Genomic DNA, 12,630 nt, shown 5'->3' on the forward strand with positions numbered 1-12,630 from the left:
GTTTAGTTATTCTAGTTAATTCCTTTACTATATTTAACAGCTGTTTAATGTACTGTAAAGTTATTTGTTGTTGTTTTTAAAGCGGCTGGTTTCAACTTTGAAATATTTCTTTATAACATATTTGTGACAAGAAAAAGCAACAATCAAATTAAAATATAGGGGTAAAACATCCTTAGTTATTAGTTGATAAATTTATTATTTAATGTAATTTGACAGTGTCATCACAATGACAACATAAGCAAACAACCCAACATCTGTCATCAAATTCTGTTTCTTATGTAACTTCTGATACATGCCGGACAACAGAGCCCCGCCCACTTCAAACCACAAAGACAAAAACGTACAGAAATCCCTCGTGAAACAACTGAAATCAGACCCATCACTTACAGTAAGATGCTCATTGACTAAATAGTTGTTTTTTTATGGCATTTAAAGGAATAGTTTTGGGAAATACGCTTATTCTCCTTCTCGATCAGTGGTACTGTCACGTCTGCACGGTTAATGTGAAACTACAGCCAACTAGCCTAGCTTAGCATAAAGACTGTAAACAGGGGGAAACAGCTAGCCTGGCTCTGTCCGAAGGTAACAAAAAAAAAAGCTCCTCTATAGCTCACTGATTAACACATTACATCCTGTTTGTTTAATCCATACGAGAACTGAAGTGGTTTACGGGGTTTATGTGCTGGACTATTTATTGGCCGGGTGCAGTGACTTCCTGGTAGTGGTGGAAGAAGTATCCAGATCCTTTACGTCAGTTAAAGTACTAATACCACACTGTGACAAAACCTTACTTAAGTAAAAGTATGTAAGTATTATCATCAACATGTACTTAAAGCACTTAAAGTAAAAGTTCTCTTTGTGCAGCAAAATGTTCCCTGTGGGTAGAGATGGAGCAAATATGATTTAAAAAAAGCTATTTTTATAAAACGGTCACTATATCCTGACATTAGTGCATGAGACAGGAAAGAAAAACATTTGTCTCTGTGTCCTGTTTAGCTGTGAGAACGTTTGTGACCCAGCAGCCATGTTGAGATCAGTTGAGGAAATACCAAGCACCGCCCACGAGCTGGAGCAAACTTTCTCATTTTACTTCTAGACAGTACACTACAAGATGTTTCTGAAAACATTTGAGGAGAGAAATAGGCACTACAGTAACAGAATATAGATTCATATTTGATCTACTCTCCCTAGTTTGACCGTTTGATCAGAGTTTGTGAGTGACTGACAGCTGCCTCCGTTGAATGAACAGCCAATAGGAACTGTCTCTGAAATGACCTGTGATTGGCCAAAGTCTCCCGTCACTGGCTAGATTATTTAAAGCCTGAAAACAGACACTACATTATGTGTATGTTGCATTTTACTGCTGTAGATGTTTAAGTTTGTGCAAATTTGAACTCCTTTATATACTGTTATTACACGGCTGTGTTGAATACTCAATTCTGATTGGTCAATCACAGCGTTCTGCAGTCTTTAATTTCTGTATAGCAGACCTTTGCTATGGGCGAAGCTCTGACGTCAGACCGTTTTGTGTCAAAATATGGATTTCTTCAGTAAGTAGCCGTGTAATAACTTCTAACTTACTATAATTAAGGGATAATGTACAGCTAGCGGGCAATTGTTGTGAAAGAATCCCCTTCACTGTCGGGGATTCTTTCACAACTATTACCGGCTCACTGTACATTATCCCTTAATTATAGTTTAATCTTCAGGAATGCATCATATTCTATAAGATCATCATATGGTTGTAGAATCACTGTCCTGTGAGAACAACGTATCTCTAAAAAGTCACCTTTTCATGAGGTTAGAAAAACAGCCCTGCTTACAGCTTTGTGACGATGCATTGTTTAGCTAATCCAAGAGGCTTTTTAAAGAGTTTATTCAGCTAGAGAAGTAGGAGAATTGTCTCAACACATAAAGGAACATTTAATCTTTCAGTTTATCACAAACTCAAAAGACACAAAATCAACACATCTGGAGATATCTTGTTTTTACTGGACAGGAAGGGCATGAAAATCTGTAATTTGTAAAGTAACTAAAGCTGTCAGACAAATGTAGTGGAGTAAAAGGTACAATATTTATCTCTGAGATGTAGGGGAGTAGAAGTAAAAGTAGCTTAAGATGGAAATATTCAAGTAAAGTACACATACCTTGAATTTGTACTCAGTACAGTGAGGAAAAATACCTTGAGGTTACCAGGCAACCAACATAGGCTTACATTTTTTTGTATGGATTAAACAAACATGTAATTATGTGTTAATTACTGATATTTAGAGGATTTGCTTCTCGTCTCAATGCTAAACTAAGCTAACCATCTCCTGGCGGAAGAGACATGAGACAATCTTCTCATCTCACCTCTCAACAAGAAAGCGAATAAGCGTATATCTGTAAATGTCAAACTATTTTACATTAAACAGAAAATAGTTATTTTTTGTATTTATTTATTTGGAGAAAGTTGTAAAAAGTTGAACGTGTAAGTTAATGCTTGACTTTGGGATCAGTGTGTGTGGCAAAATAATCCCACCTCAAAGATGAACATGCAATCTTTTTCATGTTTAAACAAGTCAGTGGACTTGGCTTAGTTCCACAAATCCGTTGATCTTACCCTACACGACCGGCTCCACTGAACCCGCTGTCAATGCTTTGTTCAGGTCAGACACGTAACTGTGATATGGTGTTCACCTCTGTGACCTCTGCAGCTCTTCTTCCCTTTGTTCTCCTCAGTGTCCTGTTTTTCTAACTGGACGGGCCTGAGCAGCAGTCATTCTTTTATCATTACAGACTGAGGCATTCATGTGATTCCATCTGTGAAACTCACCAAAGTCCTGACACTATAACGTCAACATTATCAGTGGTGCTGACATTTCTCAGACACAAGTCTCTCAAAGTTTACTTTCTACTGTTCTGATTGTGACCTTAAACTAAAAGCAACTATACCAAGCAGATACGCTGGCTTTTAAATAACTTACTCAAACTCATCTCATTTGATCACCTACATTTTCTTTGTGACTTATGTTGGTTTAAGAGAAATTGATGCTTTTACTTGTCTAATATTTCATACATTCAGTGTATACTTTACAACATATATTAAGCCAAATAAATATACCTCCTCAGGCTGTCAAAATAAGTGTTAAACTACTTGCTGCTTGAATTTATAATGCAAATCCTATAGTGCCTTAAATATGACTTTTACTTTTTTAGGGATAGCATTTCTTTGGATTACCATATTGATGTGTTTTTTTTTATACATCTATATAGAACTTGTGACTTTATACATGACTTTGCATTTATATAATAAAATACTTTCCGGGGCTATATGGCTTGTTCATTTTTTTATCCTTTTTTTTTTTTTTTTATGGCTTGCTCATTTTCATTTTGTATACATGTGACTGAGGTGAGTGGACTAAAAAAGTGGGATTTTTTTTACTCTCCTTTGACTACAGAAATAATGATAAAAATGTATTATGTTCATTTTGACAATAATCTGGCAATACGATACGTATCATGATACAGGGGTTACGATTCAACATATCCTGATATATTGCGATACTGTCAGCAAGGCGATACAATGCGATTTTTCAAATCAAATAGGAAAACTGTAAAGAACATCTGAGTTAAAGAAACGTTAGCTGTGCGCCCTTACACCACTTTGCATGCAAACTATTAAGTAAAAATCAATACAGTGCTTTTGAGAATCAATACAGTACAACCAAACATATTAACGTGATACTCAAGTGTATCGATATTTTCTTACACCCCTAATTTTTACGCAGCAAAAAGTCATCGTGGCACAGCACAAACTATTAGAAATAATGAGTTTCAGAGTGCAGTGGATGTCGCGTTCTGTCTGAAAGGGCCTTTACTTTAGTGTCTTTCAATGTGATTAACAACCAAATGTTTTGGAATTATTTTTAACAGAACCCCTCAAGCATTATACAAAACAATAACCAATTCTTTTATCTAAATCTCTTCGTTCCATGACTATTTTCTTTATCGATTAATGTGCCGATTCTTCTCTTAATAATCATTTGGTCTATAAAACATTGAACTCCCAGGATTCAATATAACATTTTCAAATATTTTTTTTAAATCCAATCAACAAAATGCAAATATATTCAGTTTACTGTTAAGTCCAGCAAAAGCAGCAAATTCTCAAATTTATTAACCTTGACCTATCACATATTTGGCATTTTTTGCTTGAAAATGAAATGCTGATTAAGTTTCTGTAATTCAATTAATCAATTAATCGTTGTAGCTCTACTTTATAGTGGTATGTAGCTGGGTTTGAATTTGTATCTCTACCTTTCAGTCGGTATGAGTGCAACACTGTCATGGATTGATAGTTTCCATATTAGGATAGCCTCATACAATTAAAAACATGACATTGAAACTTTTAACAAACATTTATTTATTTAAAAAAATCAGTATTAAAAAAAAAAATCAGTTTTTGTTTATTTGGGTACATTAGTTCTGACGATTTTGATATCATCGGCTGGCCGATCTTGACCGGTCGTCTCTACCATCCCAATCCGGTTCAGCACTCCCATCCCCTGGTATACTCTTCCAAAAATACTGTGCTTTCCATCCAACCACTGAGTGGGTCCCAGAGTGAAGAAGAACTGGCTGCCGTTTGTGTCTGGTCCTGCATTGGCCATCGCCACAATACCGGCACCTGTCGGACACCAAATGAAATGAGAGAATTACAATTTTGTGACTTTTCGATGTTAAAAGTCCCTCGAGTATCAGATAAATATTAAAGGTTATGAATCTGTAACATTAAATTTGTCCATTTCAATCAGATTTCAAATCAAGAAATTCTTGAGGCAACACCTAAACAACTTTTGCAAAACATCTGGTACATTCACTTTAATGAATGTATTTGAATATCTACTGAGTTGCCAGTTTATTAGGTACACCTCGCTAAAACTAATGTAGTTTAATAATCATAAAAAAAAAAACCCACTAAGGACTCAGTATTGACACAGATACCAATACATTTATTGTAAAAGGTGCAGGAGCCTTTTTCTTCATTTACCAACTTTTCCTTCCACCTTGTACTCAATTGGGATTTTTCCACTGTGATTACCTGTGAATTTCAGTTCTGGGCTCAGTTCATCTTCAAACTGTTTACCAAATATGGAGGCACCACCGCGACCTGTTAGAAAAACAAATATCAGTAAACTACAAAATAACTATAATAAATAACAATGGACACTGAACTGTGAGTTTAAATATGACAGGTTTACAAAGTGATTGTGATTGATCAGTTGACCAACAAATGCATGATGTACTACATGTGGTGTAAGACTTGGTATGAAATGTATTTCAATTTGAAGAACAGAAATGTTGAAAGGCCACAAATTAAAATTAAAATAATAAAAAGGCTCATAATTAAAACATGTGGTGGTTGCATGATCCTCACTACACAGGGTTCAAAATGGGCATATTTCACCTAAAAGTTTCACTTTAAAATAAGAAAGTCTCGTCCCCAAACTGGGGGCGTATATCTGTAAATGTCAAACTATTTTACATTAAACTGAATTTTTTTTTTGTATTTATTTATTTGGAGAAAGTTGTAAAAAGTTGAACGTGTAAGTTAATGCTTGACTTTGGGATCAGTGTGTGTGGCAAAATAATCCCACCTCAAAGATGAACATGCAATCTTTTTCATGTTTAAACAAGTCAGTGGACTTGGCTTAGTTCCACAGATCCGTTGATCTTACCCTACACGACCGGCTCCACTGAACCCGCTGTCAATGCTTTGTTCAGGTCAGACACGTAACTGTGATGTTGTGTTCACCTCTGTGACCTCTGCGGCTCTTCTTCCCTTTGTTCTCCTCAGTGTCCTGTTTTTCTAACTGGACGGGCCTGAGCAGCAGTCATTCTTTTATCATTACAGACTGAGGCATTCATGTGATTCCATCTGTGAAACTCACCAAAGTTCCTGACACTATAACGTCAACATTATCAGTGGTGCTGACATTTCTCAGACACAAGTCTCTCAAAGTTTACTTTCTACTGTTCTGATTGTGACCTTAAACTAAAAGCAACTATACCAAGCAGATACGCTGGCTTTTAAATAACTTTTTTTTTTTTAAAGTTATATTTTTGGGGGCATTTTCCATTTTCTTGAGAGTGGATAGAGAGAGAGTGGATGCGGAAAGGGCCACAGGCCGGATTCGAACCCGGGCCGCCGCGGTCAGGACCAAGCCTTGTTACATAGGTGCCCGCTCTACCAACTGAGCTAACCCAGGCGCCCGCTTTTAAATAACTTACTCAAACTCATCTCATTTGATCACCTACATTTTCTTTGTGACTTATGTTGATTTAAGAGAAATTGATGCTTTTACTTGTCTAATATTTCATACATTCAGTGTATACTTTACAACATATATTAAGCCAAATAAATATACCTCCTCAGGCTGTCAAAATAAGTGTTAAACTACTTGCTGCTTGAATTTATAATGCAAATCCTATAGTGCCTTAAATATGACTTTTACTTTTTTAGGGATAGCATTTCTTTGGATTACCATATTGATGTGTTTTTTTTTATATATCTATATAGAACTTGTGACTTTATACATGACTTTGCATTTATATAATAAAATACTTTCCGGGGCTATATGGCTTGTTCATTTTTTTATCCTTTTTTTTTTTTTTTTATGGCTTGCTCATTTTCATTTTGTATACATGTGACTGAGGTGAGTGGACTAAAAGAAGTGGGATTTTTTTTACTCTCCTTTGACTACAGAAATAATGATAAAAATGTATTATGTTCATTTTGACAATAATCTGGCAATACGATACGTATCATGATACAGGGGTTACGATTCAACATATCCTGATATATTGCGATACTGTCAGCAAGGCGATACAATGCGATTTTTCAAATCAAATAGGAAAACTGTAAAGAACATCTGAGTTAAAGAAACGTTAGCTGTGCGCCCTTACACCACTTTGCATGCAAACTATTAAGTAAAAATCAATACAGTGCTTTTGAGAATCAATACAGTATCACCAAACATATTAACGCGATACTCAAGTGTATCGATATTTTCTTACACCCCTAATTTTTACGCAGCAAAAAGTCATCGTGGCACAGCACAAACTATTAGAAATAATGAGTTTCAGAGTGCAGTGGATGTCGCGTTCTGTCTGAAAGGGCCTTTACTTTAGTGTCTTTCAATGTGATTAACAACCAAATGTTTTGGAATTATTTTTAACAGAACCCCTCAAGCATTATACAAAACAATAACCAATTCTTTTATCTAAATCTCTTCGTTCCATGACTATTTTCTTTATCGATTAATGTGCCGATTCTTCTCTTAATAATCATTTGGTCTATAAAACATTGAACTCCCAGGATTCAATATAACATTTTCAAATATTTTTTTTAAATCCAATCAACAAAATGCAAATATATTCAGTTTACTGTTAAGTCCAGCAAAAGCAGCAAATTCTCAAATTTATTAACCTTGACCTATCACATATTTGGCATTTTTTGCTTGAAAATGAAATGCTGATTAAGTTTCTGTAATTCAATTAATCAATTAATCGTTGTAGCTCTACTTTATAGTGGTATGTAGCTGGGTTTGAATTTGTATCTCTACCTTTCAGTCGGTATGAGTGCAACACTGTCATGGATTGATAGTTTCCATATTAGGATAGCCTCATACAATTAAAAAACATGACATTGAAACTTTTAACAAACATTTATTTATTTAAAAAAATCAGTATTAAAAAAAAAAATCAGTTTTTGTTTATTTGGGTACATTAGTTCTGACGATTTTGATATCATCGGCTGGCCGATCTTGACCGGTCGTCTCTACCATCCCAATCCGGTTCAGCACTCCCATCCCCTGGCATACTCTTCCAAAAATACTGTGCTTTCCATCCAACCACTGAGTGGGTCCCAGAGTGAAGAAGAACTGGCTGCCGTTTGTGTCTGGTCCTGCATTGGCCATCGCCACAATACCGGCACCTGTCGGACACCAAATGAAATGAGAGAATTACAATTTTGTGACTTTTCGATGTTAAAAGTCCCTCGAGTATCAGATAAATATTAAAGGTTATGAATCTGTAACATTAAATTTGTCCATTTCAATCAGATTTCAAATCAAGAAATTCTTGAGGCAACACCTAAACAACTTTTGCAAAACATCTGGTACATTCACTTTAATGAATGTATTTGAATATCTACTGAGTTGCCAGTTTATTAGGTACACCTCGCTAAAACTAATGTAGTTTAATAATCATAAAAAAAACAAAACACTAAGGACTCAGTATTGACACAGATACCAATACATTTATTGTAAAAGGTGCAGGAGCCTTTTTCTTCATTTACCAACTTTTCCTTCCACCTTGTACTCAATTGGGATTTTTCCACTGTGATTACCTGTGAATTTCAGTTCTGGGCTCAGTTCATCTTCAAACTGTTTACCAAATATGGAGGCACCACCGCGACCTGTTAGAAAAACAAATATCAGTAAACTACAAAATAACTATAATAAATAACAATGGACACTGAACTGTGAGTTTCAATATGACAGGTTTACAAAGTGATTGTGATTGATCAGTTGACCAACAAATGCATGATGTACTACATGTGGTGTAAAACATGTGGTGGTTGCATGATCCTCACTACACAGGGTTCAAAATGGGCATATTTCACCTAAAAGTTTCACTTTAAAATAAGAAAGTCTCGTCCCCAAACTGTTACTATAAAACTGGAACCACGCAATTTTCTAAAATATCATTGTGTGCTGTAGCATAACATTTCCCAGTAAGCTTCATTTTATGGGGCTCATCATTTTCTTATAATTTCCTTGTAAGAACTATGTAATTTGGTACAAATTATAGGCACATCAGAGACAAAGTTCTCATACATGTTTTTGAGCTTAGTTTATAAACAGTCCTTGAAAGAACTGCTCCATTTAAACCCAAATAAACATTCAATCTTCATTTATTGTTTCAATATAATTCTCTATATACTGTATATTGAATTTAATGTTTGCCTGTAGATTTATCAATACTAATTAAACACTTTGACCTATAACCCTAGAGCCAAATTGCCAAATAGTCCTTTCCAGGAAGCTTCCATTAGCCCAAACCATGAAAAACAGATCAAAAGAACACAAAGGTATGTGGACACCCCCCTGTTTGGATAATAGTGTATGTGATGAACCCCCCTGTCTGGATAATAGTGTATGTGATGAACCCCCCTGTCTGGATAATAGTGTGTGTGATGAACCCCCCTGTCAGGATAATAGTGTATGTGATGAACCCCCCTGTCTGGATAATAGTGTATGTGATGAACCCCCCTGTCTGGATAATAGTGTATGTGATGAATCCACCTGTCTGGATAATAGTGTATGTGATGAACCCCCCTGTCAGGATAATAGTGTATGTGATGAACCCCCCTGTCTGGATAATAGTGTATGTGATGAACCCCCCTGTCTGGATAATAGTGTATGTGATGAACCCCCCTGTCTGGATAATAGTGTATGTGATGAACCCCCCTGTCTGGATAATAGTGTATGTGATGAACCCCCCTGTCTGGATAATAGTGTATGTGATGAACCCCCCTGTCTGGATAATAGTGTATGTGATGAATCCCCCTGTCTGGATAATAGTGTATGTGATGAACCCCCCTGTCTGGATAATAGTGTATGTGATGAACCCCCCTGTCTGGATAATAGTGTATGTGATGAACCCACCTGTCTGGATAATAGTGTATGTGATGAACCCACCTGTCTGGATAATAGTGTATGTGATGAACCCACCTGTCTGGATAATAGTGTATGTGATGAACCCACCTGTTAGGATAATAGTGTATGTGATGAATCCACCTGTCTGGATAATAGTGTATGTGATGAACCCACCTGTTCCTGTGGGGTCTCCTCCCTGCACCATGAAGTCTTTGATTATCCGGTGAAACTTTGTGTTGATGTAGTAGCCTCTTCTGGACAGCTCTGCAAAGTTCTTGCAGGTTTTTGGTGCATGTCTCCAGTACAGCTCCACCACAACCGTCCCCATCCTGCAAAGCATGCTCAGTATTAGTATGTATTTGTCAGTATTAGTATGCATTTGTATGTATTTGTCAGTATTAGTATGCATTTGTATGTATTTGTCAGTATTAGTATGCATTTGTCAGTATTAGTATGCATTTGTCAGTATTAGTATGTAGTAGTCAGTATTAGTATGTACTAGTCAGTATTTGTATGTACTAGTCAGTATTTGTATGTACTAGTCAGTATTAGTATGCATTAGTCAGTATTTGTATGTAGTAGTCAGTATTAGTATGTACTAGTCAGTATTAGTATGCATTAGTCAGTATTTGTATGTACTAGTCAGTATTTGTATGTACTAGTCAGTCTTGTATGTACTAGTCAGTATTTGTATGTACTAGTCAGTATTTGTATGTACTAGTCAGTCTTGTATGTACTAGTCAGTATTAGTATGCATTAGTCAGTATTAGTATGCATTAGTCAGTATTAGTATGCATTAGTCAGTATTAGTATGTACTAGTCAGTATTTGTATGCATTGGTCAGTATTAGTATGCATTAGTCAGTATTTGTATGTACTAGTCAGTATTTGTATGTACTAGTCAGTATTAGTATGCATTAGTCAGTATTTGTATGTACTAGTCAGTATTTGTATGTACTAGTCAGTCTTGTATGTACTAGTCAGTGTTGTATGTACTAGTCAGTATTAGTATGCATTAGTCAGTATTTGTATGTACTAGTCAGTATTTGTATGTACTAGTCAGTCTTGTATGTACTAGTCAGTATTAGTATGCATTAGTCAGTATTAGTATGCATTAGTCAGTATTAGTATGTACTAGTCAGTATTTGTATGTACTAGTCAGTCTTGTATGTACTAGTCAGTATTAGTATGCATTAGTCAGTATTAGTATGTACTAGTCAGTCTTGTATGTACTAGTCAGTATTAGTATGCATTAGTCAGTATTAGTATGCATTAGTCAGTATTAGTATGTACTAGTCAGTATTTGTATGTACTAGTCAGTCTTGTATGTACTAGTCAGTATTAGTATGCATTAGTCAGTATTAGTATGCATTAGTCAGTATTAGTATGTACTAGTCAGTATTTGTATGTACTAGTCAGTCTTGTATGTACTAGTCAGTATTAGTATGCATTAGTCAGTATTTGTATGTACTAGTCAGTCTTGTATGTACTAGTCAGTATTAGTATGTACTAGTCAGTATTTGTATATACTAGTCAGTCTTGTATGTACTAGTCAGTCTTGTATGTACTAGTCAGTCTTGTATGTACTAGTCAGTATTAGTATGTACTAGTCAGTATTTGTATGTACTAGTCAGTCTTGTATGTACTAGTCAGTATTAGTATGCATTAGTCAGTATTAGTATGCATTAGTCAGTATTAGTATGTACTAGTCAGTATTTGTATGTACTAGTCAGTCTTGTATGTACTAGTCAGTATTAGTATGCATTAGTCAGTATTAGTATGCATTAGTCAGTATTAGTATGTACTAGTCAGTATTTGTATGTACTAGTCAGTCTTGTATGTACTAGTCAGTATTAGTATGCATTAGTCAGTATTAGTATGCATTAGTCAGTATTAGTATGTACTAGTCAGTATTTGTATGTACTAGTCAGTCTTGTATGTACTAGTCAGTATTAGTATGCATTAGTCAGTATTTGTATGTACTAGTCAGTCTTGTATGTACTAGTCAGTATTAGTATGCATTAGTCAGTATTAGTATGTACTAGTCAGTCTTGTATGTACTAGTCAGTCTTGTATGTAGTAGTCAGTATTAGTATGTACTAGTCAGTATTAGTATGTAGTAGTCAGTATTAGTATGCATTAGTCAGTATTTGTATGCATTAGTCAGTATTAGTATGTACTAGTCAGTCTTGTATGTACTAGTCAGTCTTGTATGTAGTAGTCAGTCTTGTATGTAGTAGTCAGTATTTGTAAGTATTAGTCAGTATTTGTATGCATTAGTCAGTATTAGTATGTACTAGTCAGTCTTGTATGTACTAGTCAGTCTTGTATGTAGTAGTCAGTCTTGTATGTAGTAGTCAGTATTTGTAAGTATTAGTCAGTATTTGTATGCATTAGTCAGTATTTGTATATATCTGGCGTCTTTCAACAGCACAGGCAGTACTCTGACAGTGTGTTTAAGAGTATCCAAAGCCCTGGAAGACATTGTAGTATCTCCAAAGTTAACCTAACAGCACACACCGCTAGCTCCATCACGTTACAGAGCTAGCTTAGCTTAGCTTAGCAGAGTAATCATCTACGGGTTCAATAACGACTCACGTGGTGTCCACAGCCACTGTGGGCGGCTGCCACGTGTCTGCAGGTATCCCCGACATTATCACTCCAAACAGCACCCTGCAGTAGTCTTTAAACACACGTGTTCTAATAGAAGGTAGGTGATTTAGCTGCCCAGCACATTCATTCAGTTCATCTCAGAGGGGAAGTCCTTCTTCTGTGGTTGCCGCTCGTTTCCTGCCTGTAGAGACAGGAAGTCAGCCACAGTGGACCGCCCTCTACTGGATCTACTGGACACAAGCAGCTGCATCCTCACGCTGCATTAGGCCTAATACTTCCTTCTGGATATTATAATTATTATAATATTAATGTAT

The 12,630-nt window shown here is 35.8% G+C and overlaps 2 protein-coding genes across 2 annotated transcripts; both read right to left on the bottom strand.

The window, feature by feature from the left end:
* Positions 1-4,381: 4,381 nt before the first annotated feature.
* LOC141776970 (peptidyl-prolyl cis-trans isomerase-like 1) lies at positions 4,382-5,880 on the bottom strand. The gene is made up of 3 exons (XM_074650869.1): positions 5,857-5,880; positions 5,084-5,189; positions 4,382-4,669 (listed from the first exon to the last, which is right to left on the bottom strand). The coding sequence occupies exons 1-3, from the start codon at positions 5,878-5,880 to the stop codon at positions 4,449-4,451; spliced, it is 351 nt and encodes a 116-aa protein (XP_074506970.1). The 3' UTR covers positions 4,382-4,448.
* A 1,810-nt stretch (positions 5,881-7,690) lies between these two features.
* Positions 7,691-12,522, bottom strand: ppil1 (peptidylprolyl isomerase (cyclophilin)-like 1). Its single transcript, XM_074646038.1, has 4 exons — positions 12,302-12,522; positions 9,879-10,033; positions 8,393-8,461; positions 7,691-7,978 (listed from the first exon to the last, which is right to left on the bottom strand). The coding sequence occupies exons 1-4, from the start codon at positions 12,355-12,357 to the stop codon at positions 7,758-7,760; spliced, it is 501 nt and encodes a 166-aa protein (XP_074502139.1). The 5' UTR covers positions 12,358-12,522; the 3' UTR covers positions 7,691-7,757.
* Positions 12,523-12,630: the final 108 nt, after the last annotated feature.

This window comes from Sebastes fasciatus, chromosome 1 (genome assembly GCF_043250625.1).
Source record: "Sebastes fasciatus isolate fSebFas1 chromosome 1, fSebFas1.pri, whole genome shotgun sequence".
Taxonomy (NCBI): domain Eukaryota; kingdom Metazoa; phylum Chordata; class Actinopteri; order Perciformes; family Sebastidae; genus Sebastes; species Sebastes fasciatus.